General features: G+C 39.1%; 1 protein-coding gene across 1 annotated transcript; it reads left to right on the top strand.

Moving 5' to 3' along the window:
• The first annotated feature begins 3,890 nt into the window (after positions 1–3,890).
• On the top strand, positions 3,891–22,511 carry CLDN10 (claudin 10). The gene is made up of 5 exons (XM_026708383.2): positions 3,891–4,453; positions 18,248–18,409; positions 18,557–18,638; positions 19,550–19,657; positions 21,624–22,511. Exons 1-5 carry the CDS (start codon positions 4,087–4,089, stop codon positions 21,742–21,744), a joined length of 840 nt encoding a protein of 279 aa, XP_026564168.2. The 5' UTR covers positions 3,891–4,086; the 3' UTR covers positions 21,745–22,511.
• The last annotated feature ends 1,937 nt before the right edge of the window (positions 22,512–24,448 follow it).

Here is a 24,448-nt window from a genome sequence, read left to right as displayed (position 1 = left end):
GAAGTCCACAAGTCTTAAACTTGCCAAGTTTGGAGTCCTCTGGACTAGAGGGACAATGGTCCTGATGTAGCAAGGCATGCATACGCCCCCTTTTCCTTGAGATTCATCTTTTCCTGATCTTACTTTGAAATGGTGGAATTCGGATTTCAAGAACAAATTCTCCCTCAGAATAGCAGGATATTTTGGCAGTGATATGAGTCCTTACAGTGCATGACTGATGAAATTATGGCCTTCTAGATATAGGTGGGCTTTGCCTGCCAACCAAATTTTATTTGTTTGTTTGTTTGTTTATTTATTTATTTATTTATTTTGTCAAGTGATTATAAGATAACAGGTATAAGTATAAACATAGTTATGAATACATGGAATGGATACATATAAGAAAAATAAAAAGAAACAATAGGACAGGCACGTTGGTACACTTATGCATGCCCCCTACAGACTTCTTAGGAAAGGGGTGAGGTCAGTAGTAGAAAAATACTGTAAACAGAAATAAGCATTAAATAAACTTGGGACAGGGTGGATAAGTGGAAGAAAAGTGATTTCTCTTAGCGATTAAAATTACCTGCCTTGATTTAGATGTAGTAGTAGCAGTAGTAGTAGTAGTTATTATTGTCATTATTAACTTTTATTCATTAAACATTAAACTCAGTCAACTGAACATTTAAAAATGTATCACAAATATCAATGACTGGCTCTGACGGTTGATACGGGTTGCTGACAGCATCCTATATATCAACCAAGTATCTTCTTAAAGTAGCGCAGTCTTTTATTAATATATAATTATAATCTATTTTAATATATATATGTGTGTGTGTGTGTGTGTGTGTGTGTTTTCTTAAGTTTTCGTGGGTATTTATATGTATGGTATTCAGCTTTGCTCGGGTATTTTCTCACGTCTTTAAAAGCACAACTACAATGACGTGGGGAAATTCCCAAACAGAGCTGAATGCCATACATGTAAGTACCGAAAAACTTGAAAACTTAAGAATATACACATATATATATATATATATATATATATATATATATATATATATATATATATTTGTTGTTTTCTGAGTAGTTCTCAAAGTTGTATTTATATGTAGATCTTTGGTTGTTCTGCGGTTTTCTACCGCGTAAGATTTGAAGTATACATGTAATCCCGAAACTTAAGAATATATATAGAAATATATAGAGTTTTTCCACGCAGGTATCTAGCGAGTTTGATGAAGTCTCATTCATCATCTTCAAGCTTGTGTCTTCGGCTGTTAAAAGGAAGAAGCAGCTGCAAGCTCACATTACTCCGAGAAGCACAAAGCCAAAGACACAAGCCTGAAGATGATGAATGAGACTTCATCGAAACGTCGCCTACTTCCAATTTTACGCGGGACAAAACCCGAATAACAAAAGATCCACATACAAATACCCACGAGAACCTCAGAAAATACATATATATATACACATACATATACGTATACATTCATTAAACATTATTATCACCATATTATTCATTCCCGCATATAAATAAATATACATAAATAAATTAATGATACAGGTGGCACTAATGTAAGATGTGATTTTTCATGAATGGAAATGTATATGCTTCTTTGAAATAGTAAATTGGATCAGTTTTATTCTCTTATGCATTTTAGGGCAGTTCTCTTCTTTTTGGGTGATATTGCTTTGCAGAATTAGAAAAAAATGAAGGAAAAAAATAATCCCAGTTGAACTTGCACAGCATTTACAAGAGTTACTTTATGAGGACAAGTTATAATAAGTTTTACTTTTCTGCATTCCCTTCTCCTCCCCTCAACTAGTATAACTGCAAGATCTGAATCTTAACTACAATTTTTAGAAACAAAAGTTTTTTAATGTCTGCACACAACTCTGGAATTTGAGTTTATATAAATAAAAAGAGTGGCACTAAGCAGAGGCAGAGCATCTTTTCTTTTTAATGAGTAATCGCAATGGCAATGAAAACTACTATAAAGAGCTGTTAAGCTAGGAAACCTAACTTATAAGCAACTTTAAATCGCAGGACTTGCCTCTGAAATTAAACACGGCTTTGTATCCATATTCATGCATGCATTGTGTTTGTATGTGTTGATGGAGTGGGGTGGCTAGGTTAATGAGAGAAAATGGTAATCTAGTTTATTGTTCAGGTTTGCTATATTTAGCTCCCAGATCACTCACTGTGTTTTTATGCTTTCATTCAGAAAGGAGTTTTGTCTAATGCCCTGTTTCTGTTATGTTCTCCTTTACAGAATTAAACAAGCCCAGTAAAATATACAGAGGTTAACTTTTCAACTCAATTAATAACCACCCAATTATTCTTATCCATGGGCTCTAAATACACCTTAAAACAGGTTCACTTCAAGTAGCCCAACATAGAGGAATAAATGAAAAAGAAAAACCAATCTGGAGAACAACAGGCATGACGACCCTAATCTGTTCACTCTGGCTAAAGAACAAGTAATGTTGTCATCTGTAATATAATTGATGAAACTAGAAATGGCTGCTGGTGATTTTATTCTTGGGGGAAAAAAAAACCTCTATTGGAATGGAGGGATAGATTGACTTACATCTTTTGCAAACGAAGTTGTTCAGCTGGACTCTCAGTCCAGCTACGACGGAGAGCTTCCCTGGTTTTGGGTGGAATGAACATCTGCTGTGATGAAAATCCTCTTTTGCAGCTAAGTTTATAGAGTGTCACGTATTCTGTGAGAATAGAATAGCCCATTTTCTGGCTGAATGTTTTCACAAGATTTATACCTCCTCTCTGATGATTTGCCGCTGTGGATTTGACACAGAACTGCAAGTCTCAAATGATTTCACCTAGAGATGCCCCCAAAGATAAATGCAGGCTGGAAAGAGGTAGAAAACGGATTACTTAGCAATTGGAGTTAGTAAAGTTGAGTTTCTTCATGGATCTTGGTGGCCAAAGAAAGGCTCTGGTCAATAGAGGAGGATCCAGTTTTGAACCCAGTCTGATTTTTGTCATTGTATGAACCTGCAGAAGGCTGGCTGGTCACAGCCCTGGGAAAGTGCCCCGTTTCAGGTAGCATCCCCGAAAACCAGGAGTCGGGGGAATGGCAAGCCTGCCCCAGAGAGTACACTATGAGGATATATGAGGGAAATATGATTTATAGTCCCACATTTCTGAGAGGGGATTGAAGCTAGAAGCAGTACTGCCAGCATTTTGGAACTGATTCTTGCTGTCCCTTTCTTGCTAGCATTTAGGAAAATGTTAAAAACTGAATTTTTTTGTAGATAATTTTTTTTCTCTTTAAGTCTATATTTGACATCTTCTTGATGGTTTTTCCCCCTTGCTTGTTTTTTTTTAAAAAAAAACCTTTATTTTTATCGTTATCTTTTAATATGATCAAAATTCAAATGCTTCACAACTGACTCATATTTATGACGGTGATCACCTTTTGTGAACTTCTGACAAGCAACGTCAATGGGGAAGCCACAGCTCACTTAGCCATCCTGTCCCTAACTTAATGACCGCAGTGATTCGCTTAACAACAGCGGCACGGAGGGTCATCCAAGGGGGCAAGCCACCCTTAACGAATGTCTCGCTTAACAACACATTTTGAGCTCAACGTTGGCCGTAAGTCGAGGACTACCTGTATTGGGGTTGGTGGGGGCGGGGGAGAGGGAAATGCCTCAAATTAGGTCCCAGACACGCCTGTTTTCTATATTTAGACACAGTGTCTCAACACGCCCACGACTCAATGTTGCCCTGTGGGAATTTCACCCCAACATCCTGCCAATATTTGGAATGAATCAGGCATGACCCCGTCCCTTTTCCCGTTAGGGCGCGATTGAGAAAGAGGAGGCCGCCGCCGCCGCCGGTTTCTCCTCGCTTGTGTTGCCAAGGCGGGCCCGCCCTCTGCTCAGAGGCGCCAGAGGGCCACCGCTGGGCGCGGACGGGCGCGCGGGCAGGCCGTGAGCGCCGCGGGCTGGCAGCCCCATCTGAAGGCGCGGTGCCTCTTTCCAAGCCGTCGAAGCCGAGGGCAGCGCCCCCTCACGGGCCCGGCTTAGGCGAGAGGCGTGCCTCTTCCCGCCCCCCCCCCACGCCCTCTCGGGGCCCGGAGGATGCCGCGCGGGTGGGACCTCCCCGGGGACGCGGCAGGCGGCTGTGTTCAGTCGGCCGTCAAGCGGAGGCGCAGGCAGGCAGGCAGGCAGGAGGCTCGCGCGCCCTCGCCGCCCCGCTCCTTCCCGTCCCGTCGCGTCCCGTCGACCATGGCAAGCGCGTCGGTGGAAATCCTGGCTTTCCTGCTAGTCGTCTCGGGCTGGGTGCTGGTCTCTTCCACGCTGCCCACCGACTACTGGAAGGTGTCGTCCATCGACGGCACCGTCATCACCACGGCTACTTTCTGGTCCAACCTTTGGAAGACCTGCGTGACCGACTCCACCGGGGTGTCCAACTGCAAGGACTTCCCCTCCATGCTGGCGCTTGACGGTCTGCAAGGCTCTCCTTTTCCCCCTTCCCTTCCCTTCCCCTCGGTTAAGCTAGCGGGGGTCTGCCCTGCTCGGTATCCCTAATGGAAGGGGAGCCCGGCGGGGTTCTGGGAGCTGCTCTCCTAGAAGGAGCGGTGGGGTGGGGGGAATCCATTCAGCCATGGAGCCATCGGGTCCAACCCCTCGATCTCTAAATCCAATTTAATTTAGATGATAACCGGAATAATGATGGATCTAAGATTATTTGCTCCCCTCTTACATGGTTGCTTTGCCTCCTTATTTTTTTTTTTTTTGTTTGAAGTTGATAGTAAAAGAATTGCTTGAGGATATAAAATTCATTTGTCTATTTAGAGATGTGAAATCCAGAAAGAAATGCCAAACTTGTAGTGGGGTTAATTTTCTTTTCATTCTAGTTAAGAGTCTTTTTGAAGAGAACAGTTGCTTTCTTTTTCAAATTATTGTCTGATTTCCTGATCATTCTCTTTCCTAAACTGCAATATTATGTTTGCCTCGTTTTTGGACTTGAGTTGCTAATGAATTTGGCTCTAAAACTGCCCTTGCCCACTAAAGCATCTCAGGAATTTGCCTGTCACAAGTTCCTATCTCAATGCCATGGATAAATCAATACAAAACCAAATATCTGAACTGTGAGTTTTTTGAATTATAGTTCTTATATTGATAGTCCTCTACTTATAACAGTTCTTTTAGTGACCGTTCAAAGTTTCAACAGCATTGAAAAAATGTGTCCATTTTTTCTTATGGTCATTTTTCACACCAAATCATTACAGCATCCCCATGGACACACAATCAAAACTCAGGTGCTTGGCAACTGGTTCTTATTTATGATGGTTGCAGTGTCCCAGAGTCAATGCAGAAGCCGGGTTCTCTTAATAACCAGGTTACTAACTTATCAACTGCAATGATTCACTTAATAACCTGTAATTGATTTTAAAAGTTCCTGGAGGTATCTGAATCTTGAACAAAAGGACAAGATAATTTCCGGCATTTCAAACTTGCAAGGGATATTTTGATCACTTTTCCTCTTAGGTATATGCTACCAGAGCTGTCCCATGAATCTGTCAAGGTCCGGTTTGTCAAAAATGAATTACTCATGTAGAGCTCCTCATTGATCATTTCATCCAGAGATTATAGATATGTCCAGATCCCTTTTGCAATCTCTTTTTGTGAGAGGAATACTGGAAATAGACTGGAAAAGGTCACTCATCTGTTCTCTTCACATCATTTCAAGAATGATCCTAGTTGCCCAAAATATACAGCTCGCCATCATGTAACATTTGAAGTTATATTCTTGTGGCTTCATACTTTTAATATGAGATAAGCTGGGGACTGCAGTCTGTGAAGGACAGCTTATAAATTAGTGCCCATTAGACTAGTAGTGTTTCTCAACTCCAGATATTCTAAGATGTGTGGTTCCCAGAGCTGAAGAATTCTTAGATATGGATCAAACCATTACCTTGATGAGTTAATTGGCTATATTTCCCAGGAGAGTAGAAATCTGGTGACATATGGAAGGAGCTACTATTTCTGTTTTCTCCTCTCACCATTTTGACATGAACCATGTGAAAACAGGCCCGCGTTGGTATCTTGTGCTTCTGTATAATAACAATAAAACCAGTCAATTAGGAACCAGTGGATTGTTTGAACATAGGAGAGTTAGAAGATTGCCAATACTCCTTAATACAAGAAAGTGAGGCTCCTTATAGAGATGCCTTCTCTGAATCCATTGCTTTTCGATAGTTTTCATCCTGTTTCCGGCCTCTCTTCTTTTACTACTAGCAGACTAGCTTCATAGCACCCTAGAAAAAGAGGATTATTTGGACTCTAAATGTGAATGTGATAGCATTCTTGGTTTGCCAGGATCTGGACTAGGAGAATGTGCCCCTCTTCGACCTCTCAGCCATCTTTGATATTATCAACCATGGTTCACCTGCAGGACTTGGATATGTGAAGCGTTATTTTACAAAGATTCTATTCCGTCCTAGGTGGGCAATTTCAACGTGGAGTAATGTTGGAGGAGAACCAGCCTGATATGTGGGAAGTTGCACAGATCAATCTTCTGTCCCCTGTTCAACATCTATGTAAACCCGCCAGATAGGGTCATCTGACAATTTGAAGTACAGTTTCACCAAGATGCCCATGATATAAGAGCTGTCCGAGCTGTAGAGAGATTCTTTTGTTAGGGTCCTTTCTTGGGCCTGGAGGCTTTAAGGTTGGCAGAGAACAGTGTAAAAGCTGAGCTTAAGAGTTGTTGCTTTTACCTCAGGATTTCCTGTTGCAACCTGTGATGTCTCGTGACAAGCAGACCCTACCCATGGAGGACCAGGTCTGCCATTTTAGAGCCTTCTGGAAGAGCAGGTAGAGCCATGGCCAGAGGGGCCCATGCCCAGCTTCCAGGGTGTACCAATTACAACTACAGGTGGTCCTCAACTTATGGCCACAATTGAGCCCAAAATTTAGGTTGCTAAGTGAGAAACTTTTTAAAGTGAGTTTTGCCCCATTTTACTACTTTTGTTGCCACATTGGTTAAGTGAATCACGGCAGTTGTTAAGTAAGTAAACCGGGTGTTAAGTGAATCTGGCTTCCCCGTTGACTTTGCTTATGTCAGAAAGTCACAAAAGTTGATCCCATGATCCCGAGACACTGCAACCATCATAAATATGAGTCAGTTGCCAAGCATCTGAATGTAAATCACGTGACCATGCTGCAATGGTCATAAGTGTGAAAAATGGTCATAAGGCACTTTTTTTCAGTGTCATTGTAACTTCAAACAGTCACTACACAAACGTTGTAAGTCAAGGACTAACGGTAATATCTAAGGCAAAAGGACCTGATTTAAAGAATTTATGCCCTCATTACTACTTGGGTTAGATAATTGCAATATATTTCCCATAAAGCTGCTTTTAGAGGCACCTCAGAAATGATAATTGGACTGGAATGCAGCGGTCCACGTGCCTCCTGATTTCTGTCATTTGCAATACATAAGCCCCAATTCTACAGTCTTTTTATGGCGTGGCACCTGGACTGCCTGTTGCAACCAGCATCAGCCCAACACACAGGTAGTTCTCAATTTAACAGCAGTTCATTTTGCGAAGTTACAACGGCAATGAAAAGAAAGTGACTTATGACCAATTTTCACACTTATGACCATTGCAGCATCCCCGGGGTCATATGTTCACAATTGAGATGCTTGGCAACTGACTCATCTTTATGACGGTTGCAGTGCCTTGGGGTCATGTGATCAGCTTCAGCAACTTTCTGACAAACAAAGTGAATGGGGAAACCAGATTCACTTAACAACCGTGTTACTAACTTAACAACTGCAGTGATTCATTTAACAACTACGGCAAGAAAGGTTGTAAAATGGGGCAAAAATTCACTTAACAAATGTGTCACTTAGCGACAGAAATTTGGGGCTCAATTATGGCCATAAGTTGAGGACTACCTTTATGCGAATATCCAGGGAAATACAAATTGGTCCCACATTTCTGAGAGGTTTGGGGATTAAAGCAAGAAGCAATACGGCAGCATTTTGGAACGGATTCTTGTTAATGGCTGTCCCCTCCTTGCCAGCTTTTAGGAAAGTGTTAAAAACTGAATTTTTGTAGAGAGTTTTTTTTCTTTAAGTCTATATTTGATGTCTTCTTGGTGGGCTTTTTTCCCTTGCTTGTTTTTTTTATCTCTTGTTATCTTTTAATAATCTTGTGTTGTGGCTTTATCCATCCATGTTATTGTGATTGCTTTTTAATCTGTCCATGGATGTTTTAATTTTTATTTTATGTACTCTAAGTGAGAGTATTCTTTATGCCAAGAGTAGTTTGACTGAACAGTGCAAAAGTTTGATTCCTAAATAATAAAAGGCAGAGGCTTTTTGTTTTAAGATTTCTGTGTAGTTTAATTGTCCATCAAGAAAATATCTTCAGGCTATAAAAAGACAGCTGTTAGGTAAAATTTGGAGGCTGATATTTTTAATGATCCCAATACCGCCATCCTCATTTATTATTGTACAGGACACATTAAACTCTTGACATTCCCATTTAACAAAGCACCTGAGTAAAGCTTCTGAACTACTATTGACTTTTTGTAATAAAATGGAAGTTAGATTGGTCTCTGTGGCTAAAAATTAAGAGTATGAAATGTGCTGAACAATAAATTTTTCATTATGATTTTCAATCTCATCTGCTTTTTCTGTCTCTTGGTTTCTTACCATGTGTAGATAGATGCCACATTTCTCTTGATATATTAATAATGCTGGTATCACCTTTTAACACAGTCACCACCAAATTTTAATAAAGCATTTTGTAAGGTGATGCAACTACTTATGGTATTACTATCTTGAAAGATCTGTCAGAATTAATCACAATTAAATTGTAAATGGGAAATCAGGAAATAAATGAATGCACCGAACTTTTACTCATTGCTTACTTTAGTTCATATTGGCTAATAAGGATTTAGCTCAGATACTCTATGTCTTTCCTGGAACCTTCTTAATTAAATCTCTGAGTCTCCGGGGTGACATATAAATCATTGTTTTGCATACAGATGTTCTCATGATACTGTGAAATTGTATCAAAATCTGTCCCAAATTTATATCACCAAAGGTAGAAGCAGAATAAGACAAATTGTAATTAATTTATAAAACATTAACCAATATTGTTTTGTGGAACGTTTGCTTTTAGTAATATTTTAAATAGAGGATTTATTTTTACTTACACAGCTGAGCTAATGCACAAGGTGCCCATCTTTTCTTGAACTTAGGTGAATTGCTTACCACTTTTAGTGACTACTGTGTTCATTTTTTTCCTCACTTTTAAGAAAAAAATATAATTCTCAGAAATAGAACTCCCCATAATTTAACAATATAGCTTTTGATCCTGGTCTCTGGGCAAACAGGAAACAGATTTAACTTTTTTTTGGTATGATTTCCTTAAAAAATGCTGACTATTGTGTTCATTTTGTTCTTACTTTGGCCTCTTTTGCATCTCTTTACTTTTTTTCTAAATATTTCTTAAAATGTGGGGCAGGCAGAATTACTCAATTACACATTTGCCTTACCTCACCAGCAGACAATAGAGTAGAATATGTGGTAATCTAGAAAGCATGTATCCTTGATGCAACTTATCTCTGCCCTTTGCATACACCATGATGACTTAGTTATAGTTGTAATTTCCACAATTGTCTTTACTGAACCAGGGATGGGATTCTACCAGTTTGGGCTGTTTTGGGCGAACCGGATGTTAAAGTTACAGCTGGTTCGCTGAACCAGCATTTCAACCAACCAGCTAGCCTTTCCCCTCCTTCCCCACCCCTCCCAGGAGTCTCCACGTGGCCCATTTTTGATGAAGATAAGTGCAGGGTCCACATGGAGGCTCTGGGAGGGGGAAAAATGGACCGTCTGGAAGTCCGGAAACAGAATGTTTCTGGTTTCCGGTGGGCCTCCAGAGCCCGGGGGAGGCCATTTTCACCCTCCCAGAGACCCGGGGGAGACCTCTGGACCCTTGGAAGGGCAAAAAACGGCCTTCCCGGAAAAAACAGAAGGGGCAAAACAGGCCTATTTTCAGCTTCCGGTGGGCCTCCAGAGGCCAGGGGAGGCTGTTTTCGCCCTCCCAGAGGCCCAGGGGAGGTCTCTGGACCCATGGGAGGGCAAAAACGGCCTCCTCTGGGCTCTGGAGGCCCACTGGAAGCCGGAAACAGGAAGTTCTGGTAGGCCCCGCCCACTTTGGCCCCACCCACCCAGCAACCGGGTAGCAAACCAGTTGCTGGGATTTTTGAATCCCACCCCTGTTGTAAACCAGGGATTATTAAGCATTTTCTCTAAAATTGTTCTTTAAAAACTAAAATCATTCTTTCCCAGCCCTTTTCTATAGCTAGCAAATTTTCATTTTGAGCTTTGTTTTCTATTGCATTTTAGTCCAGCCTCTTAGATGTATATTCACTCATATATCTTTTTTTTAACGATATGTCACTTAAATAATTGTTTAGGTTTTTTCATGCACTGGGATTGTCAGAGTCAAAACGGAGCATATTCCTTTGGTTGAATAATAAAATATGTATGGTATTGTCTTCTCCCAGATACGGTCACATTTGTTTTTTGTTTATTTATGGCTTCTGCCTCTGCCTGGAGATGCTTTCAGGCAAAGAGATGTATTATTGTGTTGGTTTTAGGCATGTTGACCCAAAGGTCCCTTGCCATCTTATGATACTATGAACCTTGTCCTGTCTTTGAGAGGTAAAATATAGGGGTCTTCACCTCATCCTTAGGGTAAATTTGTGAATTCCCAGAGAAACTATGTTTGAGAACCAGAGACTTACCTAAACCTTGAGCCTTGAGGGGAAGACAAAACACCTGGGAAGAAACTCAGTTTCTTTCATCTGAAGAACTGTATAAAGAAGGATAGACAATCTCAGTCTTCTAAGAGTTTTACAAAACAGAATTTCTGCAGGTGCAGTTTTATTCTCTCCTATCTGAAAACCTGGACTTTATAAATACAGGTGTGGGAGTACAAGTGCAGTATAGCATTCCTCTCAGGAGGATTTATATTCTGATGCTTTCCAGATATATGGATAGTAATATGCTTATTAGATTCTTACCAGCATGTTCATGAATGGTTGACTGAAGTTGTGGTCCTGCACATCTGAAAGTTACTGTAAAATTATGAGTTACCAAGATAAATCTTACCTCCGACTACACAACTACGCTCTGCAACCATGTTTTATTAAGGTGGATTAATCTATCGTTCTGCTTTCAGATGACATGCTTAACTCTTACAAAGCTATAATGTTTAAGAAATTGACCCAATGCAGACAGTTGTGAGGGGAGCCAGTGAATGAATGGAACACAGTAGTGCAGTTCATTCATCATTTAATTAAGTTTTGATTAAATATCAGGTAAGAACCAACCCAAATTGTAGGAGTAAGAGCCAGCATATGAAATTCATTTCTAACTTTATGTAGTCCCAATTTATATCCAATAAAGTATACGTATAAGGCACAGGTGGTATTCAGCAGGTTCTGACCAGTTCTGGAGAACCGGTAGCAGAAATTTTGAGTAGTTCAGAGAACCAGCAAATACCACCTCTGCTTGGAGATTTTACAGTATCCTTCCCCTGCCATGCCCACCAAGCCATGCCCACAGAACCAGTAGTAAAAAATTTTTGAATCCTACCACTGGTATAAGGTCATGTTTCCTTTAGGCACCCCAAAAATCCAAGATAAAGCGAATGATGAGTTGAAAGGCCTCCTTTATTGGTATCACCCCATTTATTTGTAAGCATTTTAATTCTCTCATGTATTTAATTTTCCAGTTGCTCTAAATGATGCATTATGAATCTGGTGTTATTTTTATATTTTCATTGTGTATATTTTTATTCTGTTTCACTTTCATGTAAAAAATGAAATGGTAACATCTTCTTCCAAGATCTGTCTGACCTTTTTGGGTTTAGTTAGTTAGAATCTATGTGTATGCTTTGTTGAACTGTCTATTATATCATCTGTGATCTTCTGGACTTACAATATTTATTTATTTATTTTATTATTTTATTTGTCAGTCGCTTACAAGATAATAGGTATAAGTATAAACATGAGTAAGAATACAGGAAATAGGTACAAATAAATGGGGACAATAGGACAGCGACGGGAGGCACGATGGTGCACTTATGCATGCCCCTTACAGACCTTTTAAGAATGGGGTGAGGTCAATAGTGGATAGTTTGAAGTTAAAGGAGTGGGGGTTTGAGGATGTAACAACAGAGTCAGGTAGTACATTCTAGGCATTGACCACTCTGTTGCTGAAGTTGTACATTCTGCAATCAAGTTTGGAGCGGTTAACATTGAGTTGGTATCTGTTGTGTGCTCTTGTATTCTTGCGGTTGAAGCTGAAGTAGTTATTGACTGGTAGGACATTGTAGCAGATAATTTTGTGTACTACACTTAAGTCCAACCTTAGGAGGCATAGTTCAAGATTGTCCAAGCCCAAAATTTCAAGCCTGGTGCTATAGGGTATTCTGTTGCAAGCAGAGGAGTATACTACTCTTCTCATGAAATACTTCTGGACTCACTCAATTGTATTAATGTCTGATATACAGTGCTGATTCCAGACAGATGAGCTGTATTCAAGTATTGATCTAGCAAAGGTTTTGAATGCCCTAGTTAGCAATTCAATATTTCCAGAGGAGAAGCGTCGTAAGATTAGATTTACAACTCTTAATGCCTTTTTGGCGATGCTGTTACAGTGAGCTCTAGCGCTTAGATCATTAGATATGAGTACTTCAAGGTCCTTGACAGAGTGAGGGTCATCAACTAGGTCATATCCGCCTAGCTTGCATTTGGTGAACTGATTTTTTTTTACCAATGTGTAGGACAGAGTATTTGCTGGTCAAGATTTGGAGTTGCCAAATGTTTGACCATTCAGACACATAATCAAGGTCACTTTGAAGAACAGTAGCGTTGTCGGTGGTGTTGAATAGTTTTACATCATCCATGAAGAGGACGCAGTTGCTAATAAGGTGATCGTAAGGTCATTTATATAGAGTATAAAGAATGTGGGTCGTAAAACGCTGCCTTGGGGGAACACCACTGTTGACTGGAGCAGGGTTTGATATAGCGCTTCCTTTTTTTACTATTTGTTGCCTGTTTGACAGGAATGTAGTAATCCACTTATGAAGGGATCCGGAAATGCCATAAGAGTTTAGTTTTAACAGTAGTTTGTCATGTACCACTGAATCAAAGTCTTTGCAGAAGTCTATGTAAATTGCGTCTATTGCTTTACCTTGGTCGAGTAGAGTAGACCATATGTTTTTGCAATGTAGGAGTTGTAGGTTGCAGGACAATTTTTTCCTAAAACCAAATTGTTTTTGGGAGAGTAGGTTGTTTGACTCTAAGTGGAGGGTGATGAATTGATTCATGACTGATTCCATGACTTTGCACGTAACACAACACAGTGAGATTGGTCTGTAGTTTTCAACCAGGCTGGGGTCACTTTTTTTGAAGATAGGGATGACTGTAGCTAAGGATCATAGGTTCAGTAAGGAGCTGGTTTTAAATGATATATCATATATAATGCTTAGGGGTTCTGCTATGGCAGAGGAGAGCTTTTTTAAGAAGTATGCACATACTCTACCACGGCCAATAGATAGGGATGGTTTTAGGTTTCGTAGTGCCTTTTCTACATTATCTTCTGCAAAGTCAATATGTAGTAGACCATTGCAGTTAGTTGTGGTACGACTAAGAAATGTGGGGCGTGAGCCATTGCTGTTTACAAAGACTGAACTGAAGAATGTGTTGAAGAGGTTGGCCTTAACAGCTTCATCACTGCAGTCTTTCCCATTTGGTCCCTTTAGAGGTGGGATGGTTCTTGAGTCTTTAAGTTGGAATTTACAAAATTGTAGAAGGCGTGGGTAGATTTTGTACGTAGGAAGTTTTCCTCCTGCTTGCAGTAATAATTTGTGCATTCTGCCTTTATCTGTCGGCATAAAGTGTTGTATCAGTTTTTAAAGTTTGCTACGTAGCTAGTTTTGTTTTTACACCATAGTGATTTATTTTTTTGATTGAAGTTTCCATATTGTTATGGGTAATTATTTTTAGGGGTTACTAATGGTACATATAGTTTAATAACTCTTTCAAGTTCAAGTAAGAATGCATTATAATGGTCTTCTGTAGTATTACAGTTAGAGAACAGAAAGTGCCAATCAAGAGATGATAGATCGGCATCTATGAGATCATAGTTGGCTTTTTTGAAATTGTATTTTGGAGATCCATCATTATGATCTTCTTTGCGAGGGCGTAAATTGAGACAAAAGTCAATCATACTGTGGTCACCGTTTGAAAAGGGTTCTTGTATTTATAGGCCTTAAATTGAGTTTGAGCTGTTGCAGAAGATGAGGTCGAGGCAGTTGTTGAGTCTAGTGTTGTTTGTTACTAATTGATCCAGTCCCAGTGTGGTAACAACATTGTACAGGGTTGCATGTGTGGGTTCAGATGTACGTTCATTTAGGGTCCAGTTTATAAGCGGTCATCAAGGAAAATAAGGGGGTGTGGACAAGAGGCAGCCCACATCAGAGTGAAGTTAGTTTGTCTGCATGAACTATGTCCTAATCAGAGGCTCTGTAGCATAGTAAGAAGTGGATAGTGGTATTTAAGGAAAGTTCAGAAACAGTGGTCTCTGGAAAAACAAGCTCCTGTGTAATTGGAATCTTTCTTAGATTTAGGGATTTTTTTATAGAAGATAGCAACTCCATCTCCTCTACGTATTTCGCGATTTGACCGATAAACGTGATATTCTCTGACTGTGGTAATGGAGTCTGGAAAAGATGCATTCAGCGTCTCACAGACAAATATAATATCAAATGTGGCTGTGCTTAGTAAGATGAGGAATTCATGCATGCACCAATCAATTAATTACAATAATCATGCTAGTCAAGTAATTTCACTAATTAACAATCACCCTAAACAATTAATTACACTAATCACTAATCACACTGGTCAATTAATTACATTAATAATTAATTTTGCTAATCAATTAAATTACAGATTGGTAATCACATTATTTGCACTAGACACTCTAGTCACACTAATCAATCAAACAATCAATTAATAAATTATTTTAGAGAAATTATTATAGAGATATATAATATTAATCAAGCTTTCTCTCATCACCGTATTTCTTTTCTTTCTTTTTCTGTCTGTAGCAAGTCTGGTGCCAAGCACCGGAAATCAGGGAATTCAGGCAGCTCAAATGAATATAAAGATTTTATTGCAAGCTTAAGCTCTCTGCAAAATCTGAGCTACCAATGGTTAAGGGAAACAAGTGGGAATTAAAAGGCATTCAAGATGGTCTTGACTTCGATCTCTTGCAAGCTTACAAGGATTCATGACTTATGATGTGTTTGACCCCTCCCTCGGGTTCAGTCTAATTATCTCCTACATCTAGGGTCTTGGCATTGACAATGCTATCAGCTGATGGGAGTATGCACGGCATATGACAAACTATTGCTACCATAGAGAGTAAATTAGTAGAATAGGTTTTTTTTTTCAAATGATCATTTTGTAGAATTGAAAAGTCTCTAAACAGATACTTTCTAATGGTGTTCATTGTGCCTTTGTTTTTTAACTTGTGAATATAAATGGTATTCTGGCTATTAGCCTCATTAGAAGAGTAGCTTTTTAAAATGTGTGTAAAATCCTCTGCCAAACTGATTTACTTAATATGATTGATATTAACAATTAATTAATATTTAATTGGTTAATATTGATTATATAAAAAGGCAGGTCTTAATTAACTTATCTCTATCAGTTCTGGTTGGAGTTGCAGGTAATTAAAAAACAATAAACACAAGGGCTGCACAAGTTGTGCTTTAAAAGTCCAGGTAACTCCCTGAAGGAGCACAAGAAGATTTCGGCAGTTCAGATATTTGCAGCCCAGATAAATGCATATAACGTACATAGATACACACTTGGTTCTTCCGCTGGTTTGGCAATGAGAAAGCAATTAGAAGCACTGTGGTTGGTTGTTATATCCCAAGTAGGGAGTATGTATCATTAGTAAGGCTAAAAACCTGTCATTTCTACCCAGCTATTTGCATTATTTGCATAAGGATTGTTCCAGATCTTGAATTGGTTGGGCATGTCTGTCATATTGTTCATCCATCCTTCTTTCCTGTCTTTTTGATCCATTTGAAGCCAACTGGTTTTGGATCAATCCTGCCTTGACATAGAGGCTGCATTTATTGTATACTGAACCACAATGAACCACAAAATACGCAAATCACATTTCAGTTTAATGTTATGTGAATCCAGTCTATATCGTTGGTAAATGGTTCAGTGTGCCCTATGAGTTGGATTAGATGACCATTCTACACATTCTTTTTGCACTGGCCATGTGAACCTGGTATGTTTTGCTTGTGAGAACTAATTATGTCCTTCCTTCTTTACTCCTTATTCTGTTTTTTTGTGGAAAAATCACATGCTAGCGTGTAAATGATGGATGGCAGCCATTTTGTTGTGGTTGGGGTAAATCTTTACCATTTTTCCCAGGAGATATAGCTATAAATTACCTTGAAAGCACCTGTGGGTAAATAACTTCATGCTCCAGCACATTTAATGTCTTAATTAGCTACTAACAATGCCAATAAATTGAATGTGTCGGAAAATAATGACTTCCGTGGCTAATTTTGATCTATATAAGTAGCAAAAAAAAGTTACAAAGACCCCCCAAGAAAACTGGGTCTAAGGAGAAATTTTATACTAAATATCCATTTTGAGTAATAAAAACTAGGTGTTGGTAACTTTTCACTTCTTGCAGAATTTAGCTTAACAGCCATATCCAGTGCCCCATCAGGTGTAATGTTATTTCCTGTGTTATTCCTTATCTAGAAATGCATAAGTAAGAATGCGCTCCAGGCCTACATTATTGCTTGAAATGAGGCATGTGCATTTACAGTTAACTAAAAGCCTATTTAAAAGACTGTGCCTCAGTATATAATCCTTAATAAAATACTGTATAACCCTATAAAAATTTAAATAATGGGGAATTTGTTCTGAAATGTGTTTTTCTTTTTCTACAATGGCACCATCTTAAGGGAAAAAAACCTAGTTTTTCCCCAAAATTAGTTTTGTTCCTTCTATAACAATCTAATATATATAAGATAGTAGCTGGAAGATAATTTTGAGATCTCTCTATTCACCATAACAGTAACCTATATTTGGGTCCACCCACGTAACTTTTACAAAGTATCTGTACTAGTCTTTATACTGTATCATGTCGGAATATGGTAAACATATAGAAGGCATGTGCTACTGCATTTCATAATCTGTCAGATCTGCCATCTTCAGCTTTGTGCTTTGCTGGCATCAATTGTTGAGGGGAGGGGGGAAGGAAGGAAGCAATTGTCAAGTGGAGAGTAGAGAAGAGCAAAGGTGTGTGTGTGTGTGTGTGACAGGCTTGATGGAAACCAGAGTTATGAGGACAGGCCTATTCCAAGCACCCCCGAGCCTGGGAAAAAAATGTGAACAGCACCACGTGGCATCAAACATCCGAGCTGTTCCCTCAGCACCTATACAGCACACCATTCAGAGGTGGTATTCAGCAGGTTCTGACCAGTTCTGGAGAACCAGTAGCAGAAATTTGGAGTAGTTCAAAGAACTGGAAAATACCACCTCTGACTGGCCCCGCCCCCATCTATTCTCTGCCTCCCGAGTCCTAGCTGATTGGCTGGGTCTTCTTTTGTTGTCCTGCACAGGAGAACGGAGCTGGAAAGCAGGTTAGTGGAGTGGGGAGGGAATGGGGATTTTGCGGTCTCCTTCCCCAACACCCACAACTTCTGAAGGCAAGCCAATCAACTGATCAATTGTTCTCACCATTAGGAAATTTCTCCTTAAGTCTAGATTGCTTCTCTCCTTGACGAGTTTCTATCCATTGTTTTTTGTCTGGCCTTCTAGAGCTTTGGAAAATAGGTTGACCCCGTCTTCTTTGGGGCATCCCTGACACACTGGATGTTGCTAAGATCCCTGAACCAATAGCTATCCCAATAAAGTTGGGAGCATTTTTATTTCTAGTACAACCCAGTATGTTCATATTTACATTACTCCCTGTGTCATTTCCCAGAACGTTAGGTACTGCCATGTGAAAAACCTGTGAAGATAGAGTGGAGATTTGCATAAGAGTTCATTTTAAAAAGTGTCTTATTACGCAGGTGATCTGTTCTGCACTGAAAGCCCTTTGAACATGGATATCATTCAATTTTCTTCTTGCATTATCACTCAATTTCTTCTTGCATTTCAGGTTACATACAAGCGTGCAGAGGACTCATGATTGCTGCTGTCTGCCTTGGGTTTTTTGGCTCTGTATTTGCCCTGATCGGGATGAAATGTACAAAGGTTGGAGGCTCAGACCAAACTAAAGCTAAAATTGCTTGTTTTGCTGGAGTGATCTTTATTCTTTCAGGTAAATATGAAATGATCAAAGCTGAGTTTTTCTAGGCAGATCAAATTAAGTGGGAAAATTGCTGTCGACTGTAGATTTTGGTGGATGTATACTGAAGCATTTCCAGATATTAATCTGTTCTGCACTTGATACATTTTTTTTTTTTAGGACTGAGTTCATTGACTGGTTGCTCCCTCTATGCTCACCGAATCACATCTGAGTTCTTTGACCCCACATTTATTGCACAAAAGTAAGTCCAGTTGAAAAAACTAGAGATAGGAGATGCTTTATTTGCTGTTTTGATCTATCTGCCTGGTTCAGAGGAACCAGAGCTAAGTAACCTGCCCAAAATAAAGTTTAAACTCGCTATAATAAACCAAAACAATTGCTGTCTTTTTAACTCCATTAGTATTTCAGTGAAGTTAGAATGGAAGGTTACAAGGTCTACAGCCTTGAGGTGATTCCTCCTGTCTTAGAAGCTTTGAAAACTATATTTCAGAAAACATAGCTAAAAGAAACTAACAAAAAATTAAACTATCTTTTGCTCTGTTTCTAAAATTAAACCAATAAATAGCTGATTAGCTATATTCTAGGATCTTTTTCATCTTTCTAGTTATTTTAATCAACCAAAACTGAAACATTTACAGCAAATGACCTAATTCTATACAAGGTCGCCTTGGCCGTAATATATTTAGTAGAAGTGCTGTCTTTGTGACCCAGCAAGAACTAAAGGATTATTCTATTATAATTAATCAAATAATTGATTGTTATTGCTGAATTATATGCCGCAAAGCACCCCTATTTTTTTTATGGCAGGCGATTAATGGGTTCTTTCCTTGTAAATACTTAAGATATACACTGGAGAGCAAGACTGTAAATTCTCCAACTCTTGAGAATTGGAGAAGTGAAGAGGGAATGAAACCTTCAATGCCCATTAGAGTAACCGTATTTCAAATGGCTTGTTTTAGATAGCAGCAATGTTTGCCAAGCTTTCTGCTTTTTTGAGGGGAGTGGGGTTGCTGAGGATTGCGATGGAAAGAGCAAAAATTATTTAATTTTTGTTAATACAACGAATGCCTTAATTTAGCCTTGTAAACTCCTAAATAAATCTGATTTGTGGATTTCGCTATTTATTAAACCTGAATTATCACCTATCTGCAGGTATGAACTGGGAGCAGCTTTATTCATTGGTTGGGCTGGAGCATCCCTTTGCATAATTGGTGGCAGCATATTCTGCTTCTCCATTGCTGAAAATAAACCAACTCCACGGTACAGACCACTGCTTTTGTTAAAATTAATATTAGCAGATTTCTAATTACTCAACTGTAAGATCAGTAGCACCAATTCAATCTGCAAACCCTAATCAATAGTCAAGAATGATTAGTTGAAAAACAGAATTTAAAATCCTGTTTCTAGGGGAAAAAACTTATCAGACACTGCTCATCTCAGTAAGATTTAAGCATAGGATTAGAAATCATGTAGCACAAACTGATAATTTATGCCATGTAAGATGCCTTAGTGCTTCTTTAAAATAATGCATGTTGCATTTTAATGCTTTTAAAATGCATGAATGTCATCATTCATGATTCAGGGCTTATGTTTAAGTTTACTGGGCATCGTTTTCACAGAAATTATTTATAATTGTGAAACCACCTTCCGACTACATCCCTTTATCTTGAATAGTACTGAGACAGCAGTATTCACTAGTAGCCCTTATAAGTCCAAGCTTTCTTTCCTTTTCATCCATCTATTATGTGGTTCATTAATTTTGCTTCCCGATACACAAAATATGAAAGGGTTGAGTCAAAATTGGGATCTTGAAGTATAGTGCAGTAATGCATTTGCTGTGATTTTACCGATTGTGTTGAGAATGTTGACGATTAAAGTAGGATTGTAGTAGTATGGATTCATGAAAGATTCTACACTTTCCAGCACTGAGCTATGTGTAGCCCAGTCTTAATTTGGGAATGGATCATCTGATTCCCATAGAATGGACTTCTGAGTAAGCATGCTCAGGTTGCGCTGTTTTGGACAAACAAGTACATCTCAAAAATTTAAACTCCATGCCTGAATTGAAGCTGTTTTAAGGACAGCTTGCTACAATAAATGACGTAGAGAAAAACAAACATTGATTTCTGTACTTGGGTCAGATAAGAGCCAGGTGGTGCAGTGGTTAGAATGCAGTATTGCAGGCTAACTCACTGCTCGCTGCCAGCAGTTTGATTCTGATCCGCTCAAGGTTGATTCAGCCTTCCATCCTGCTGAGGTTGGTAAAAAGAGGACCCAGATTGTCAGAGGCAATACGCTGACTCTGTAAACTGTTTAGAGAGAGCTGTGAAGCAATATGAAGCAGTATAGAAGTGTGATTGCTAGCAGGTCCCTTTCCAAGTTTTTAGTATGAAGCAATTACAGGTATCAGCCTAGGGAAGGTCTGTGACATTTGGGAATGTTCCACAGACCTTCTTTCATTGTGTCATCAATAATAAGGTAGCAGCTGCCTTTCCTGGTTTGGCCATTAATTCATGCTCTTGGCATTTGACCCTGTAGGGCTTTGACCAATTGACCTGCATGGTATGGTCATTAAGGCAATTTTAGCTTCCCACTGATACTCTTCAGCACACACCTATATTTTTCTAGGTATTTGATTACAAGCTCAAAGCTGCTGTGTAAAAAAATCTTTAGTTCAGGCTGAGAAAAACTGCTTCTACCTTGCTAGTTAAGTTTTCCTACAGCGGAGAAGTTTTGAAAATTGTTCAAAATTTCACCCTGTACTTTTGGTTACAGGAAGCCTTTCCCAAGGACTAGCAAAATATGAACGCTATTCTTGTCACTTCAAAGAAAAAGTGTTAACGTTATTCTTGTTAAACGGTCACTTAAAAGAATATTGAGACTTGACCACAGAGTAGCCTCCTTAACTGCAATAATGTCTGAGAAGTTTTTACCCAACTTGAACAAAATGGATGGGTATATTCTTTGTTGTAATTAAGGTATGAGTACATGCAGCCCCTGCACTTCATCTGAACAGCGATGTCTTCTTCCAGGACTATAAAAAAGGCAGGTGTGGGATCCTGGAAATTGATGCGCTGCTGCTTTAAATGAATTGTGGAGAGTGGCTGCGCTCATCCTTCCCTTAGGTCTGTCTATAGTAAAACTTAAAGCACACAGCAGCTCCGTGACATCTTCCTTTCAATATTTCTCGATATTTAAATGAACTCTAAACTTTCTCGTGTTTCAGGATGGTATATGCATACAACAAATCAGCTTCTGTGATGTCTGCTCGAACCAGGACCTACTCAGCAGATTTTAAAACATCCAAGATCCCTCCAAAGCATTTCGACAAAAATGCCTACGTGTAACTGGATGGTTGGAGGAATGTTTTTAACAATCATGTTTATATGCTGTCCATCCGCAGAATGATTTTTAAAAAGTGGCTAGGTACCTTGAGCATCAGCAGTTTTGCAGCTATTTTAACAGTTTTATAAATGAACTTTTGTCTACTTGATGTAAATTTTCTTCTAACTTGTTTTAAGATTTATACTTGTACTAGACATAATTTATAACTGAAAAATAACTTGCTATGTTTTGCTGTCTGTAAAAAGAAATATAAATGAAGTCATTTTGATTACAGCCAATATTGTCAGGGATCTTCAGAATCAAACATAACAGTTGCAGCTTTTAAATGGATCCATCAGTTTTGAAGACCTGCTTTTAATAACTTGGGACTACTTTTAAAAGCATGTTAAAACAGATCAGGATAAGATTAAGCAAGATCTTAATAATCTATTATGAAACACTAACAGTTTTAATCCCAATATCCCAATTATATGGATTAACAACCCACATAGAAACACACCCAAACGCCTGTAACACAAAACAATGATTTGTCTATTTCTGAGGAGTTTCTCTCTGTAGTTTCACTTAATTCCTCACCTGCAAATTGGTTGATTTAAATCAAGGCAGCCTCAGGTATTGATTGGAACAATCAACTGTGTCCCTGAAGGTTTGTTACGTTGCTCTAAAAAGTGAAAGTCTCATCAGACCGCTAAAACGTTCAATGTAATATACATTTAATTATATCATTTCATTTTGTGTAATATTGTTAGATAATGTGAATTAGAAACTAGGTAGTATTGGATTTTTCTTTCTTTTTTTTTTGGTGCCTGCTGGTCAGAGTTAATGCCTGGCAACTGCCTGGACTAATCCTGCAGTTTTCTTGGCAAGGGTTGTGTGCCCTTTTCTTCCTCTTCCAAGGACAGAGTGTGAGTGACTGGCCCAAATTCACCCAGCTGGCTTTGTGCTACAGCAAGACTAAAACCCGTGGTCTCCTGGTTTCTAGCCTGGTGCCTAGCCACTACATCACACTGGTTGTCATAGTATTATAGGATATAATTATAATGGTAGTGCAGTAGGAATGGCTTCTTCCTTGTTTTTCTCCTATTGACAAAGCTTCACTGCCTTGATACGCATTATACCATTAAACACCAATGCTGTCCTGAGATTTTGTAAGATATGAAACCCATTGAAAGTTAGGATCTTCCACAGACATTGTACATTTAGACGTCAGTAATGAGAAGATGGAGGGATGACACGTACACATACTGGTTTCCAGATATGCTTCCTTGTGCCTAGAACTAAAAATACCGAATGTTTAGGGAAAGAATGAGATATAAGAAAGGAACAGGGGCTTTTAGTCATTTTTATGACACCAGAAATGTAGCTTTAGTAATTATTTTGGATTAGAAGAATCTTATTGTTTAGTTGGTTTAAAATAAACAATTTCAGTTTTTTTTTAAAAAAAATATCTTATTTTTATCCCCTTTGTCTCCAATTCAGTTCAAATTTTGCTTGTTGAAGGGTCACTTAGGGTTACTAGGGCTCAATCTATGAAGTACACTGAAGTTATTAAATACCCTGAAACGCTAAGGGAGATAGCATCTGGTGTGATCATTGATCCAACCGTCCCCTTGAGCAGTTATTTCTGCACGCTCAAGGCAAAAGGAAATTTTGCTCTTCATAAGAAGAGGCAGGGGCATATCAAAAGCAAGGGCATATCACCACCTTCTCTTGAAAGCTTGATAGCAATGATAGATGAGCAAAAGGCCAGGCCAGAGGTCAGGTCTGACAGGTTACAAAACACATGATAAATGTGTTCAACTTATGGTGCTGCAAAGCATTTTAATGCATCCTTTCTATGTTGCTTCAACCGATCCACAAGCAGTGTTCATGTCACCTGATATTATCCCTAATACTCCTGTGCTCACCATTTGTACAAATATACAAAGCTTGGGAGAGGTGGCCAGATTCTCAAAAGAGTCCACTTCTTTACCATTAAGGAAATCTGCTAATCTTTTCTCAAACTGCCCCTCAGTTTCGCAGAACAGCTATATCAACAGATGCAGTTGGGTTTTGGGGTAGGGACCTTCAGCAAAGGTGCAGTTAACTTTCAGCTCGTGTTACACCAAAGGAAACTGAATAGGTTTTGCAGTGTTTCCTATTTGTACCGGATTTCCTCAGTAAATTCTTAGAAAAGATCAAACCTGAAATACTGCGTCCAGTTTAAGTTACCGCTTTACAAAAAAAGATGTTGAGGCTTTGGAAAAAGTACAAAGAAGAGCCACTAAGACGATTAAGGAGACAAAAAATATATGAAGAAGGGTTGCAGAAATTGGTTATGGCCAGTCTTGAAAAAATAAGGGGGACACGATAGCAGCGTTTCATTATTTGAAGGGCTGACACGAAGAGGGAGTCAACGCATTTTCTAAAACACCAGAAGGCAAGACAAGAAACAATGGATGAAAATTCATCAAGGAGAGAAGCAACCTGAAACTAAAAAGAAAGTTCCTAACAGGACAATTAAGCTGAAGTTGTTGGTGCTGGAGGTTTTTAAGGAAAGACTGGACAGCCACTTATTTCAAATGGTATAGGATCTCCTGCTTCAACGGGGTTGGACTAGAAGACCTCCAAGTCCCTTCCAGCTCTATTCTGATTGAGCATGGTCCTCACTGATGCAATGCCTGTTTTGTCCTGCCTCCTTGGAATTCCCCGTCCTGAGTGACTCTT

Source organism: Pseudonaja textilis, chromosome 8, assembly GCF_049901715.1.
Source record: "Pseudonaja textilis isolate UNSWEBS1 chromosome 8, rPseTex1.2, whole genome shotgun sequence".
Taxonomy (NCBI): Eukaryota; Metazoa; Chordata; class Lepidosauria; order Squamata; family Elapidae; genus Pseudonaja; species Pseudonaja textilis.
Note: the sequence above shows the minus strand (reverse complement) of the source record. Positions and strands in the feature narration are given on the sequence as shown.

Coding starts and splice junctions, on each gene's coding strand:
- CLDN10 (XM_026708383.2), top strand. CDS start 4,087: ATGCCGCGCGGGTGGGACCTCCCCGGGGACGCGGCAGGCGGCTGTGTT. Junction 4,454..18,247: donor CTCCATGCTGGCGCTTGACG/GTCTGCAAGGCT, acceptor CTTGCATTTCAG/GTTACATACAAGCGTGCAGA. Junction 18,410..18,556: donor AGTGATCTTTATTCTTTCAG/GTAAATATGAAA, acceptor TTTTTTTTTTAG/GACTGAGTTCATTGACTGGT.